Source organism: Hyposmocoma kahamanoa, unplaced genomic scaffold (genome assembly GCF_003589595.1).
Source record: "Hyposmocoma kahamanoa isolate Upper Pololo Valley unplaced genomic scaffold, ASM358959v1 226, whole genome shotgun sequence".
Taxonomy (NCBI): Eukaryota; Metazoa; Arthropoda; class Insecta; order Lepidoptera; family Cosmopterigidae; genus Hyposmocoma; species Hyposmocoma kahamanoa.
In genome coordinates, this window is record NW_020653745.1 from 911,597 (window position 1) to 926,552 (window position 14,956).

A 14,956-nucleotide genomic window follows, 5' to 3' on the forward strand; every position below is an offset into this window, starting at 1 on the left:
GGAGTCAAAAAACGATTTTATTTATTAAATATGTCTATAACTTTTTACTGTCTGCTCCAATTTTGATTGTGTCTAGAGCAAAGTTTCTTAGAATTTCCTCTTCTTTCATGCTATAAACGAAAGATTTAGGAATTCCCAGTGGTTTAAAATATAGCATTCCCTTACATTAAAAAAAGATATTCAAGAAGGATTCTTTACAATGACACAGCTTTTTCACACCCGTATGTTTGTGTAGTATTGATTGTATTTGACTCATGCCTATACCTAAAGATGCCCGAATCTCATGGTATGTCACATGCCTGTCTGTTTTGATCATACGGCGCACAGCATCGATGTTTTTGTTGTTCACAGCAGTGGACGGGCGACCATCACGAAATTCGACACTGAGATTCACACGACCGCGATTGAATTCTGCAAATCAGCTATAAATAGTCGTCTTGCATGGTGCTTCTTCGCCAAAAGCAATTTGAAGCCGAGCGAAGCTCCGCTGAGCCGTTAAATTACACTTAAAATCGTAGAAAATCATACTACGAAAATTTTCACGAATTCAATCCATGGTGATGTAGACAACCAATTTCTGAAATGACGCCACAATGTAAAAACAAGTGGCAGTCAGATGAAATAAACTGTATTCTATAGCCAAAGAGTTCCATTTTCAAATGTTGTAATATAAGTGGCCAGTTCCGGAAACTTATAGTGCGCCCTATGTATAAATAAGTAGCTACATTTATGTACTTAGGCAGTGTAAACTACCGATTCAGTGGACACTGGAACAGTTATTTTTTGCACTGATCTGATTTCTAATCCCATATTAAAACAACTATTTCTTTTTCTATTATACCATCACCTTTAGATAGACACAAGAAAATTACAAATCAATAGCAATCGTAGTTTCTGAAAAAACAGTCGTCGCATTACTACCATGGCACATAATTGCAGGGGACCGTTCGTTTAGGCATTCCAGTTTCTAAACTAAAAACATTTAACCTCTTAGGGGTTTGGACTGTTAAAATTAAAATGTTACAAGGTATTTTATTCGGTACGTGTTAAGTATATTACTGAAAAAATACAATAATAAACGAAGTTTGCAAACCTATAGCAATAATTAACAGTTAACTAAAAATTACAGCGTAGCCAAATATTTTTCCATGGTTTCCCATTTAGGCTAATCAGATTAACGGAGAAATCTGGCTTAACTATAAAATAGTAGACGGTATTTTTGTCGTTCAAAGCAACTTACAGTTAAAATGACGCGTTCTTGTCCTAAATAAACGTTACAAAATGATTTGATAATACATTATTGCAGATTTTTTACAAAGTAGGTAGCTACGCTGCGTTATAGGTAGGTAGGTAGCATACCTACAGACAATATTGAAAGGTCCCAACGGTCTCCCCAAAATTAAATCTCAACGAATTTCCAAATGAATAACTTCGAAATCTATTGTTAAAATGGTTTCTGATAAAATTTAATAACGTGTCTAAAACCGAATTTGAAATTTTCATTGAAACTTAAGTGTGGGTTAGGTATACATTAATTAAATTAAAGTAAATAGGGTCTTCGTGAGACGATTAGTTTCGGTCGAAGTTATTAACAATAGTTACTGTTATGTTTTGTTTCGGTTAATTAAAAAGTTTAACTATTCGTATGAACTTCCCATTTCTACAAAATTTAAACGTCTATCTAGTACCTACCTTAGTTCCCAGAAAGTGGTCCAGGTGGACCCCCAGGGGTCCGCGGAAGACTCGACGGGGCTCTACGTCGGCGTGACAAAATATAATATGGACATGGAATATGTAGAAATGTAGCTACAAGGAGTCCACCGGAACCAGCTAAATTTTGAAAGTGGTCTATGAGAAAAAAGTCTGGGTACCTCTGATCTAGTAGTTTGTAGTGTACTCGGCTATATTATAATTAAGTCGAATGTTTTTCTCACGTATGAAATATTCATAATGTACCTCGCATTATGAATATTGTTTCATTGTGTTAACAATTTTTTTGCGGTGGTAGCCCAATGGAAAACCAGTCTGAAGAAACATTCTATGTTGACCTATAACTCCGACTTTACCAAAAACAAAAGAAGACATGACATAGTATGCCCCCGCACTCAAACTAAATCCAAATTTGTAAACAGATTTTTTGTCTTTTTGGGCCCGTACTTGTACAATAAGTGCAATGCAATAAATACAATTTATCCGCTAAATATGTATAAGTGCAAAAAATTGATAATTGATTGGCTGTCGAAAATGAATAATGATGAAACCGAAAATCTTTTAAGTATTATTTCCTGAGCCTCACTATGCACACTTATATTCACACACATACTCACTCACTCACACACACACACACACACACACACACACACACACACACACACACACACACACACACACACACACACACACACACACACACCCACACACACACTTATTATTATTATTATTAAAAACAGTTGCTTCTCAATTGAGAGGCCGGTAAATTCTAAGTTACATTCATTTTTGAACGTTTAGTAGGCATTCGTGAAGAGAAACCCCACTACATGTCGAAGACGATTCGCAGACACGAGGAGACCATCACGGCAAACTATGACCAAACCCTAGCTTATAGATAATAAAACTTAAATGGTGCCAAAATAACTACGACCAGATAAATGGACAAACTTGCGTCACTTCCCTCCAAGTCTCACTTCCATAATTACTAGAAGTCCAGAACAAATTAAGCGGACCTCATGGCCTACCCGTGAGCGTTGACGATGTGAATGACGAGCAAGGTATTGATCTTTTCAGACAGCATTTTACTATTAAATCGCCTTGGAGCTCTCCCGATCCGTAATCGACGCTGAGTCCTATCGTGGACTGGTGCCAACCTTAATTAAAGCAAGTGACATAGGTATCGAGTTCTTAAGTTTTCGCGATGATAACTATTTTTCCGGATTTAAATCGCGTATATTTGTTTTTTCAAACAAACCAACGTGTCGGGCCCTTTACAGGTCCCATGGTCACGGTTGACTGAGGTGGTACAGTCTGCAACAGTAATCATCTAGCAGGGGAACTTCAGCGGCTTTTTACAAATTATTTTATTGAATGAAGTTTTATTTAGTTAAATTTATTATTAATTAATAATAGAAAAACATAATGTAGCGTAAATTGGAGTGTTTCTTTGTAAAATTAAAAATAAGGTATTTAATTAATAAGTTTTGTAACTATAGTGAAAAAATAGGGTGTTTTGCATTAATATTAGGCATAACTGGTTGATGACTGTACCACCTCAATCAACCGTGACCATGGGATCTGTAAAAGGTCCGAAACGTTGGTTTGTTTGAAAAAACAAATATACGCGATTTAATTTAGTTTAGTTGAGTTTAGTCTCAGCGTTGAGCCCTTAATGTATGCAGGCTCCCATGTACCCAGGGCCCTTGCATTATTATTTAATTTATTTTTGGATAATTCTTATTTGCCGTCTGACCTGATGAGGAAGATTGTGGTACCAAAGGCTAAGAACAGGATGGGAGATGTGTCGGACAGGTCTAACTACAGGCCTATCTCTCTCGCTACTATATTGACCAAGTGTTTTACAGTGTACTCAATTCACACTTAGAAAAACATTTGCAATTTCACGACTTTCAGTCGGGCTTGTCCACTGAAAGTGCTATTGTGACATTGAAGCACGCTATAGGGCACTAACAGGAAGATAGTGGTTTACGCCTGCATCCAAGACCTACCCAGGGCGATTGACTTAGTCTCCTGTGACGTCCTCTGACGTATTCCTTGGAATGCGGAGTGAGGCGGGGCGGATTGATGCCTCCTAAATTGTTTGCACCCTAGTTTGCACTGATCGGTGAACTCAGCAGCACGCATGTGGGCTGCTTTGTTGATGGAATTTGTTTAAACAATATTAGCTATGCCGATGACATTGTGCTGGTGGCGCCATCGGTCAGTGCACTGAGAAAGCTAATTAAAGTGTGTGAATTGTGTGCAGCTTCTCATGGCCTAGTATATAATATCAATAAGTCTGAGTACATGATATTTGGAGCCGCAGGTGAGCATAGTCCTACGTGTGCACTTCCTGTAGTACTCAATGGTTCACCGGTGAAAAGGGTTAGCCACTTTAAATACCTGGGATACTATGTTACCGACGGCCTCAAGAATGAAATGGATATGCAGCGCGAACGGCGAGCACTATCGGTGAGAGCGAACATGCTCGCGCGCAGGTTCGTCAGATGTAGGTACTGCTGCAGTGAAGACAACGCTCTTTAGAACGTACTGCTCCCCACTGTACGCTGGCGCCATGTGGACGAGTCACACTCAGCGCTTACTGGATGCTCTGCGCGTGCAACACAACAATGCCTTTAGGGCGCTGTTGGGGCTGACACGTTTCTGCAGTGCCTCAACCATGTTTACGAATGCACGAGTGGACAGTTTCATGGCTGTCATCCGTAACAAGTTCGGCGTCGTTACTGAACAGAATACGTGTCAGCCCCAATCGCCTCCTTAAGACAATTGGTGGAAGGATTGACTGCTCTGTGATGCGACAGTTAAGACAGACTACAAACTCTCCTATAGAATTTAAGTACTAACATAGTTTTAAGGCTGTACCTACTAACATTAATTAGATCATAGTTGTCTTGATGAAATAAATAAATAAAAAAATAAGACATTAATAGTTATTTATTATGCAAGGCTGCAAAGTTGTTGTTGTCACGAGTGCTTGTATTGAAACATGAGCAAGCGAAGGATCGTATTCCAGAACACTACTCATTGCTCAAGTCAGGATTTGAGCAGACTTGAGTATGAATTCAAGCACTGGAAATACGACCCTAATGGCAAGGACTTGAGTATGATTTCTAGTGCTTTGAATCATACTCAAGTCCTGACTTGAGCATTGAGTAGAGTTCTAGAATACGACCCTAAGATTGAACCACGAGCAAAGCGAGAGGTTCAAAAATAGAATCCTGAGCTTAACGAAGGTTTCAAGGCACGAGATGCAAAACAACTTTACTGCCTAGAAAAACACACAACTTTTCACCTCACTATAGCGAGGAAAATGGTAGATGGAAGAAAAACGGTTGAACTAAGTATAACAAATAACTTTTAATAAACAAAATTAGTTAACGTTGTCAATTTAATGTCAACAACAATAAGAATAAAACATACCAACGGATTTATATTACATAAATAATGTACGACAAATCGCGTAGTTGAACGAGTCATTGTCTTCCTTTCATCGAAAGAAAAAGTTAGGTGCACCACAGTCCATCATCAAGTTCGAATCTCCAAAACCTTTTCCACGCTAGCGTCAAAAAGTTTTTGAAATTTTCAGATTTCCAAAGAGCAAGAAAGCTAGTAAGGTGAAAAGAGTATTTCCTGGCTGTTCGGCGCATCAATGCCAACACGCCAACACTTCGCTCAGAGCGAAGTGATGTCACATTATTTTTAGTTCTACAAATATAGGTTGTAAACATAAAAAGAAAATTAAGGTGTACATCACAATATGCTCAATCATCACAATATTAAAATAACCTTTTCAATTCTCATGCTCTAAAAGTACGTCAATATAGCCTTACTACGTAGCCGGAGTAAAATGCATGCTTTAATCCATAAGGAGTAAAAAGAGCAGGAGAGGAGAAAAACAAATACCGCGAAAACTTCAGAACTTTAGACTTAGAGAATGAAAAAAAATTTGTTTCCATAGTGTAAGGAATTTTGGTTCGTAATTTTGTTGTAAAGCGAAAACGATTGAAATATGTTTTTTCTCACAATCGAAGTGAAAAGTAAAGTCAAAAGCCAATAGAAACCAACCCTCGGGAGTAATAGACTCATTTCAGCCCCTTGATAAAAAATATAGGTACCTATACTATTATTAAAATAAGAAGTAAAGTACTTACGTATGATGATACCTAGATGGGGTAATTCTAGTAAAATCTCGAAATTCTTGATTGAATTCTTGTCATAAAATTAACATTTAATAGTAAAATAAACTTCAATTAACTGAATGTAAAAAATAACCTTTAAATTTTAACATTCGATCAACCAAAATGTTTTTTACGAAATTAGAGCTATCCTGTGGTAAAAACACGATATAAATAACTTAGACTGGTGATCGCTATTATTTCTTGGTTAATTTGATTTCGTCATTCCCTCGCCTACAAATTTTCTGACTAGCTACACTCTCTTTTCCTTAAAAATCTTTTATTTTAGAGGACCTCTATTTCATCAAAAACGATTTACTTACATAAATAAATACGAAGAAATTTACAAAAAATAAACGCAATTTCTTGCTAATAAATATTAATTCAATATCGAAAGCACGAATTTCCGAATTTCACCTACCCCACGCGCCGCGTTCGTCTCGTGTAAGCCCAACATCAACACGACTAACAAAATATCATGACAATCGACAAATCCTAATGCCATTAACGACAAATAACTGTATTTTTTGCTCATTTCCTTGTAAGTATGACTAAAACTTCAAATAAATCGTATTTAAAAAAAAAACATATTCTGTATATTATGCAAAATTTGTATATGAGCTCCGAGACTAACACAGATATAACCTAGAAATAATAAACCGGTTGTCATTGACTTTTGTATCTTCTAAACGAAGGAGCGACTAATTCTAAAATTTCGCGACTAGAACCAACTAATTCACGACTTTTTCTGAGTGCAATCAGATCTAAACTAGGGGCAGTGGTTCTCGAGATTCAAAAATGGTGCCGCCGGAATAAGCTTATTCCAGTGTGGACAGTAAAACACCTTAATAACTTCAAAACGGCGTAAAGTCTAAATCTAGATTCTAGACGACTAGAACCGACTAAATCACGAATTTTTTAGTGTAATCAGATCACAGGTGTTGTGATTCTCGAGATTGAGAAAAGGTGCCGCTGGAATAAGCTTATTCCAGTGTGGACAGTAAAACACTCTTATGAAAAGCGGACTGAGTACATCTAGTTTTTTACGACTAGAACCGACTAAATAGCGACTTTTTGTCTGGCCAGTCAAAATTCAAAAACTCGACCATGGTCGCGCTGGAATAAGGCACGCTCATAGCTTAGCGAACTCATATCTCGTTCAGATAGTATAATATGTAAAAAATCAAAAGACAAAAATATTTACTTTTCATTCTATAATATAATTATCGTAACAACTACTTTATAACAAAACAAAACTTTTGCAATAATAAGTGTCACTGTGGCGGAAAATGAAGCTTGTTTGTCAAAATACAATATAATAATCTCAGTACAGAATTCTAAAAAAACCGACCTCAAAAGTACGTGGAATTACACAATAATTACCAATCCAGATTCATCCCCTGAGTTCGCCACTATACGGGACTTGACACTGGAGATAATAAAAATCGGTTCTCACTACTCAAAGTATATTGAGAGAAAAACGCCTTGAATTAGAGAATAGCAAAATCAACGATTAAAATAATTGCTCCTGATAATGCAATTTAGGCGCTATTTATAAAAATGAATCTTCATGCATGAACAGCCACCCTTAAGAGGTTGATGATTTTCTTCAAAATTAAATGGAGGTACCCTCTTTCCAACAAAAAGACTCATGAAAATCGGTTCACAAATACAGTCAAGAGCAAGGCAAGTTTGACACTTTATACTTTGGACAGTTCTTATTGTAATCGGCATAGAGTAAATCTTAAGTGTCAAATTTGACGTGCTCTTGACCCTGTACAAGCCTAGTGGCCGTCATTACGGAAATAATAACAACTTAAATTACATCGCAAGCGCCAAATGGGAATAATTATGATGTTGAGGTTACATTGTTCCAATGGAACTGAGTACATGGAACTACTGAGAATAAACGGCCATATCGGGTAGTATATAAAGCTGAAATTTCAGCAACTATAATTGGACCGGTTATATAAGAGTTATTCTTAATCATTGACCTACCAACAAATGGAAACCGGGTCTAATACAAAAACCACGAAAAAAATTTCCGAGGTTAACCTATACAAACGTAATGACATGTAACGAAATATAAAAAACTAAAACATTTAATTTCAATTGTAACGTCATTGCAGTATTGCCTAAATTTGCTTACAATTTAAGGGCCCAAAAACACCATATTCAGCTTCTACTGGAAATTACTCGAACACAAGAGTCATGGAATAGCCTTTCTCGTAAATATTAATTAATTTTTTTATATTGTATATTGTTATGTCGAATTTTGTACAAATTCACTTAAAGGTATAATAAAGAGTTAGGCAGATACATACATACAATTATTACTACAAATGTGAAAATAAACGTGTACTATAAGAAATGTACCGATATTCCAACTAAAAGTAAACTCAAATATCCGTAATTCCGATTTATAACAAAACCGTTACGCTTTCGAGTAATTTTGATGCTTTTTACATAGACAAAATTAGCTTTTGTTTCGTAATCTTCGTAAAAACAATTATGAAAATTCGAGCTAATGTTATTCCGGGCAAATGTATTCTCTGACTTCTGATAGGTAATCCCATGCCGTAAAACGAGTACAAAAATATTTTGTTAGTTATTGCTAACGTTTCATAAAAAATCATTTTAAAAATAGGATTAAAATCAAAGCAACTCTACAGTTAGTTTGTTTTAAATATTTTAATCGCTTGTGGTTCGAACAATTGAAAATGACATAAGCTTCTTGAAACTGACGTAATGGGTCTCTTTCCATCTTTTGCGCATGCAATGAATAGAAAAAGGGCAGTTAGTTATTTCATTATTTCGTGTGCTTTTGTAATTTATATTTACGATTCAGTTATATATAAATTAAATACTATAAAACTGTACAAAATAACACTTTTAAATGATAACTATGATAACACAATATACTTGTTTATTGAAAATATGATACAAAATCCTGTTTTCACACTTTACTGCAGTAATTTTTTAATAAGTTTTTATTTGTACTGCATATATTGGTACTGCATGATTGACAACCGCGCTGTCACTCGAACAAACGAACACTATTGCGCGATTGACGCTCTGTGTGCGATTTTAACGCCCTACAGGTGCGGACACTTTTTAGCGCGAACCCGACGGCCATTTATTGGTAGATCAATGTTCTTAATATTAAATTTTTAAGGCATTTCTCCCCTCCCAAAGAATACCAAAGCTGCAAAGAACATGAAATTATCATAAGCAATAAGTTCAAGTAATTTCTTTAGATATAAATAAAGGCATCATTTTCATCCACAGTTAGTAAAACTTTTGTACTCTACAATTTCAACATACAAAACATTCTAGGCTTTATAAACATCATTGTGTTTATAGTTAATCTTCTTATCAATGCCCATGAGTTGACGAATGATGAACTCGGGCAGGCGCTTGTGCTTCCAGCGCGTCGGCAGTGGATTGTGGTTGGCCTTCTCTAGCTTGCTGGCAACGTAAGCCTCGGCAGAGAACTCATTGGCTTCCTTAACCATCGCAAGGAGACCGTTTTGGAAGATCTTCTCTTTGACTTGACGGCGACGTTGTTTTACCTGAAATAATTATTTTTCTTTGTGAGGTTTCTCGTAAACCATTAAGAAAGATTTAGATATCGAGTACTTAGGTTTCCGCAATTGTTACAAGTACGAAATGAAACTATTTTTCCAGATTTCAATCGCGTATATTTGTTTTTTCAAAAAAGGTTTGCTTGAAAAAACAAATGGAAGCCAAGGCAAAGTAATTAGGAAATAAAGCTAAAAAAATTATGATAATGATCGCATTCGTTGTCTATTTAATACGCCAAAACCTACGGTAACTTGTAATTTATTAATATTATTATTTTATCGCTATATTTATGTTATTGAATATCACGTCTTTATTACCATGATATAAATTTTTTGCGAAAATACTCCACTGTTGTAGTTTAGTATTTTATTAAACAGGGTATAAATTTGAGACGGGGCAGCAAGGCCAGCTACCTTAATTGTTGTAGTTACAGTATATTATCCATTAGTATCCATGAATTTTGAAGATATTTCCTTATTATTTATCCCATCTCTGGTACCTTTACAGCTACCAGCGGCTGACAAGAGATGTCCCTTTATTAATTGCAATGCTTAATTGAATATCATGGTATTATTACAGAGATGCAGTTGTCAATGTTTCTTATCAATCTATTACTTTTCTTATTAGCTCTAGTTTGCAATTTATGCATTTTGAGAGCATGAAATTAAATGGAGGTTTCATAACAGAAACAAAGGTGATTCAAAGCACACATGCCTGGGAAGGCTGCATATCCTCAAGTTCTTGAACACTTCATTAAAGCCTACAGTGCTAAACACTGTAAAGAAGCTCAGGTCTGCATTTGTTAATAATATTTATTTTAATGGGCACACAATACTGTATACTGAGCAAGTGTATGCCCCAGCCCGAGGAGATTAAAACAATTTTTTTTTTTTTTTTTTTTTATTGTGACTCGGCAAAATGACTGCAACGCCCCTGATGGAAAGTGCGAATACAGTCCAGAGATGAGTTTTTGAATTTTTTGAATTGAAGCCAGGAAAATAATTTGGTATTACTTTTAGCTCTGAGTTATAATTAGTACTAATAACAGTAGATCAATCACTGGTTATTGTGATACAAGGTCTGTACGAGCCTTCAATGAAGCCACCCTAATAATATATTTGTACTTTTTTTAAGATAGCAAGTGCCAGGACGAATAGGTTGTGTGCCTGGTGGTAAGAGAGACACTGTTATAAGCTCAGGTGGCCGCTACAGGCCTAACTGCATTGCTGCTAGAAACTACTGTTTGATGTTTAGCCTAAAGTAAGACGATTTGTAAATGTTATGCAGTACAAAGCAATGTAATAATTATTTAGTTGTTTAATATAACTTTATCATTTTATATCTAGATTACCTTAACCAAACCCTTTGCCAAACTGACAAGAATGATATTACATAAACACTTTGCCACTGCTTACTAAGTCTATGCTTGATTGAAATAGTTAGTCTACTTACTCTGGCCCAACGATGCCTCATCCGCTTCCACAGCTTCCTTCTCTGATGCTTCTTCATCTTCTTTCGTCTAATAACAATTAGCCTAACGGCGTGTTTCTCCTCCTGCTTGACAGCGGGAAGGCCAATCTCATTGTTCCTCCAGTTAGTATCTAGCAGCGGTAAAATCGACCTAGGGTTAATAATAGGGATGTATTTCACTGGATCCTCCTTAATTTTACCCACAAGAGGCTTCTCGTTTATCCCTACATTAAGACTTCGTGGACTAAAGGATATCGTCTTGGCCTTGTTGGAAAATATATTAACATCATTATGAACACTTTGAATTATCTTCGGCTTCAATTCCTTAGTGACATTAAGTGCAGTTTTAAGATTCATCAACCGTAAATCTGTAAAACCAAAATGAGAAGTTCTGTAGGTATTTTTTATAGCAAAAATACGCAACATTGAAACATAACCTCCAAATTTATGGTACTTACATTTTGCGGTATTATGAAACGAGTTCATCATTTTAATAGCTTTAGTACACAATTACGACATGATATAACAAAATTTAAAAGTAATTAATTGTAATACACGTTTCTTTCGTTTGGTAAACTTGGCAACCGGACTTTTTTAACGTTTTGTTTTTCTATTTTTAATACGTGCTATGGAACTTAGTAAATCTGCTCAATTTTCAACACTCACCGACACACGGTGAATCGTCTAGTCTAGAGTCTAGAACAAGCTAGCTGGACAAAAGTAACATTAACATTTTATAGGAAAGTTAATTAGGGTAAGTACGATATTAGTTGTCACATCGACAGGTATGATTTTTGCACTAATGACATTGATCATTAATACTAAGGATATGTATTTATATACAATTAGAGATTTATCTCACAGGACATTGGCGAAATCGCAATTTTTTTGTATAATTTTTATAATAATATTAAACTACCGCACATAGTTATTTTTACTTGACATTGGCAAAATCATTGATTATTTCGATGGAGCCATAACATTTAAAAGAAGAAGAAGATAAGACAACTAGATTAAATGCATGGAATTAGTTGCATTTTCGCTCTTCATATCGTAACGTTTCCCGAGTTGATTTTAAAAGTTGTGTTTATTTAAAGTGATGGATTCAATAAGGGTTTCAATAACCAAGGGTAAGTGTTATTTTTTGGTACTATTGTATTCAAAAAGCAACGAGGCTTTAATAGGAAATTTGTTAAATTCACTTTTTTTTACATTTTTCAAATTCAAAAGACGAAAAGTAATAATCCCCTCTTCTCCCTGAAACGATAATTTTTCCTGTGATAAGTACATTTCTCTAGTTTATTATTCAAGCGGTATTTCTTGCACGAACTTTCTTTTTTTTTGTAGAAAGCAGTTTCATTGTCTCAAAGAGGGACTTTCTTTGAAGAATGCGTGAAACACTCAAAAAATTACCGAAACAAAGCTGTGTAGCAGTTTATATGCTTACAACATGATCTGAGTGGCATAACAGAATAGTCTGAGAGGAAAATCAAGGAAACAATTTCTCCTTTTCCTTCAAAATTATTGGAAAAATGGAAGAGTTCAAGAAGAATGTGAGACCGCTTTCTAGTTACTAATGCAGAGTGGCTAGAGGGTGCAGACATACCTTTTGATGTGTCACAGGACATAGTGGAAGCGTCTACTTCTTCCCAATTTCCATCTGGTCTAGGAAGACCAATGGTAGACTTGACAAATGCAAGTGCCAAAACAAAAAGGCGGCGTGTTGACGATTTGGTCAAGACCAGGAGTTCTGAAGAACTAACGGCGGCTGCTGAAATATCTTCTCGGTTGAGAAGATATTTCAGCAGCCGGCGCAGGAAAGAGGAGTGTAGCCAAATTAATCAAATAAGTTAGTGAAAGCCCAGAAAAGTACAGTGACTTGCAAAAGTGGAGTGAACAACACAAGCAACAAAGGTGTTTGACAAGTGAGGAGGCTCTGGCGTACTTTATCGACTCTAAATCTAAAAGTACCTATAAACAGACACGGAAGTGGAGTATGCTAGCTGGGCATCAGGTATTTCCATCATTTTATAGTCTTAGAAAAGCCAAACCAGCCTGTTTACCACCAAATGAACAAGTGACAATAACTGAAACGCGAACCAAAATTCCATATTATATAAGACTGTTGAGTGATTAATATCAGCGCAACGTGAGGTTATTGACGCTTGTTCTTCTGGTGGAGACTTAATACCTTTAGTTAGCAAGTGGGGTTGTGACGGAAGTACTGGTCACAGCACATACAAACAAAAATTCACCAATGCTGATAATACGGATGAATTTTTGTTTGTTTTGTCACTTGTACTGATCCAATTACACAATGAAAGTGGTAACATTGTTTGGTAGAATCCTCGTCCATCATCCACTATGTATTGTCGACCAATAAAGTTTATGTTCATCAAAGAGTCCAAAGAAATAACAGTGTCCGAGACAAATAAAGTGCTGGAGGACATAAATAAACTATTGCCGACAATATATAGTGATAGACACAATGGTCTTGAAATCTCCGTCAAACATGTACTACTTTTGACGATGATTGACGGTAAAGTCTGCAATGCTTTGACCGACACTGCTTCAGCGCAAAAATGCTATATTTGTGGACGTACCCCAAAGCAAATGAATGAAGAGCCCCACGAGTTTGTAGTTAATAAAATAACCTGAGTTTTGGTTTATCGGCATTGCATGCTTGGATACGTTGCTTTGAATGCTTGCTTCACATCACCTATCGTCTTGGTGTAAAAAATGGCAATTACGAGACGCAAATGATAAAGCTCTTGTGAAACAAAGTTCTACAACTATTCAAGAACGTTTTAAAGAAAAAATGGGTTTAATTGTAGATAAGCCAAAGCCAGAGTTTGGCAATACTAATGATGGGAATACTGCTCGTAAGTTTTGTGCAAATCCTGAGAGAGTGTTTAGATGAGACATTGATAACGAATTTCGATATTTTGCTAAGGACACTTTCATCCGGATATGATATCAATTAGAAAAATTTCAACATCTAGCACAAGAAATAAGAAAACTGTATTTGAGTCTGTATTCGTGGTATTACATGCCTACAACTGTACATAGTACAGATATTATTCAATCAGCTCATTTGCCAATCGGCCAGCTTTCTGAAGAAGCTCAAGAAGCACAAAATAAAGATTGCAGAAGATTCCGAGAAGATAATACACGAAACCTACAGCCACGAAAACAGACTTACTTAATATGTTAATAATTACATCTGATCCTGTAATTAATAGCCTCAGGGACTTTCCGCAAAAGAGGACAGGTTCTCTCCCTTCCGAAGACTTAATTATTCCAAGTGTTCCTAAGAAAATCATAGTTCTTAATGAATCTGTTACAAATTACACAGATTATTGTGTTGACGACTCTTCGGAGGACGAGCTCAGTGATGACGAATAATATCATTTAGATATATTCATTTCTAACTGATATAACTTAGAAATGTAAAAGTTTTAAATTAGTAGAATAATAAGTAAGTTCAATGTATTACATTAGTTCATTAGTTATTATTTAGTAAGTAATTAGTTTAATTATATATGTATTGTGCTAATTTATTTTTATATTAACATTATTCATTAGTTATAATAACATTAGATTTTCTTTCTACTTATTTTATAAATAAAATATGTTGCTCCTTTTAAAACGCATTTCAATTTCTAAAGTACCTGGTTCGGTAGAATCCGAGATTATTAACACCAGAAATGTTCATAATTCGACTTAGCAGAGGCTTTCGAAACTAAATGCCGCCGAAAATACTTTTGTCCAGCTAGCTAATTCTAGACGAATCACTGTGCGCCATATAATAATTTACACCCTATTGATCCAGTACAAGTACGCGCGCCGCAATCTTTTATTCGCTTGATTTGCTTTGGCGATTTTTTTAGGGTTACCAGCATTGACTTACAAATGTTACCAGTGTTAAGTTTGTAAAAATAATAATAATTCAAATTTGTAAAAATAATAATTATAAATTATTATAAATAACAATA

General features: G+C 35.5%; 1 protein-coding gene across 2 annotated transcripts; it reads right to left on the reverse strand.

The window, feature by feature from the left end:
- Positions 1-8,929: 8,929 nt before the first annotated feature.
- LOC113228330 lies at positions 8,930-11,553 on the reverse strand. Of its 2 annotated transcripts, none has more exons than XM_026461595.1 (3): positions 11,420-11,552; positions 10,944-11,112; positions 8,930-9,478 (listed from the first exon to the last, which is right to left on the reverse strand). In XM_026461595.1, coding segments are annotated over exons 1-3 (411 nt in total). In that variant the 5' UTR covers positions 11,422-11,552; the 3' UTR covers positions 8,930-9,238. The 2 variants fall into 2 exon arrangements, with proteins under 2 accessions (XP_026317380.1, XP_026317379.1); XM_026461594.1 differs by having other exon boundaries at positions 8,932-9,478; positions 10,944-11,329; positions 11,420-11,553.
- Positions 11,554-14,956: the final 3,403 nt, after the last annotated feature.

Excerpts from the sequence above, each read along its gene's own strand:
- LOC113228330 (XM_026461594.1), bottom strand. The coding sequence starts at position 11,450 with ATGATGAACTCGTTTCATAATACCGCAAAAT. Across the intron at positions 11,330-11,419 it reads GTTTCATAATACCGCAAAAT|ATTTACGGTTGATGAATCTT; the intron begins GTAAGTACCATA and ends TTGGTTTTACAG. Across the intron at positions 9,479-10,943 it reads TGAGGCATCGTTGGGCCAGA|GTAAAACAACGTCGCCGTCA; the intron begins GTAAGTAGACTA and ends TAATTATTTCAG.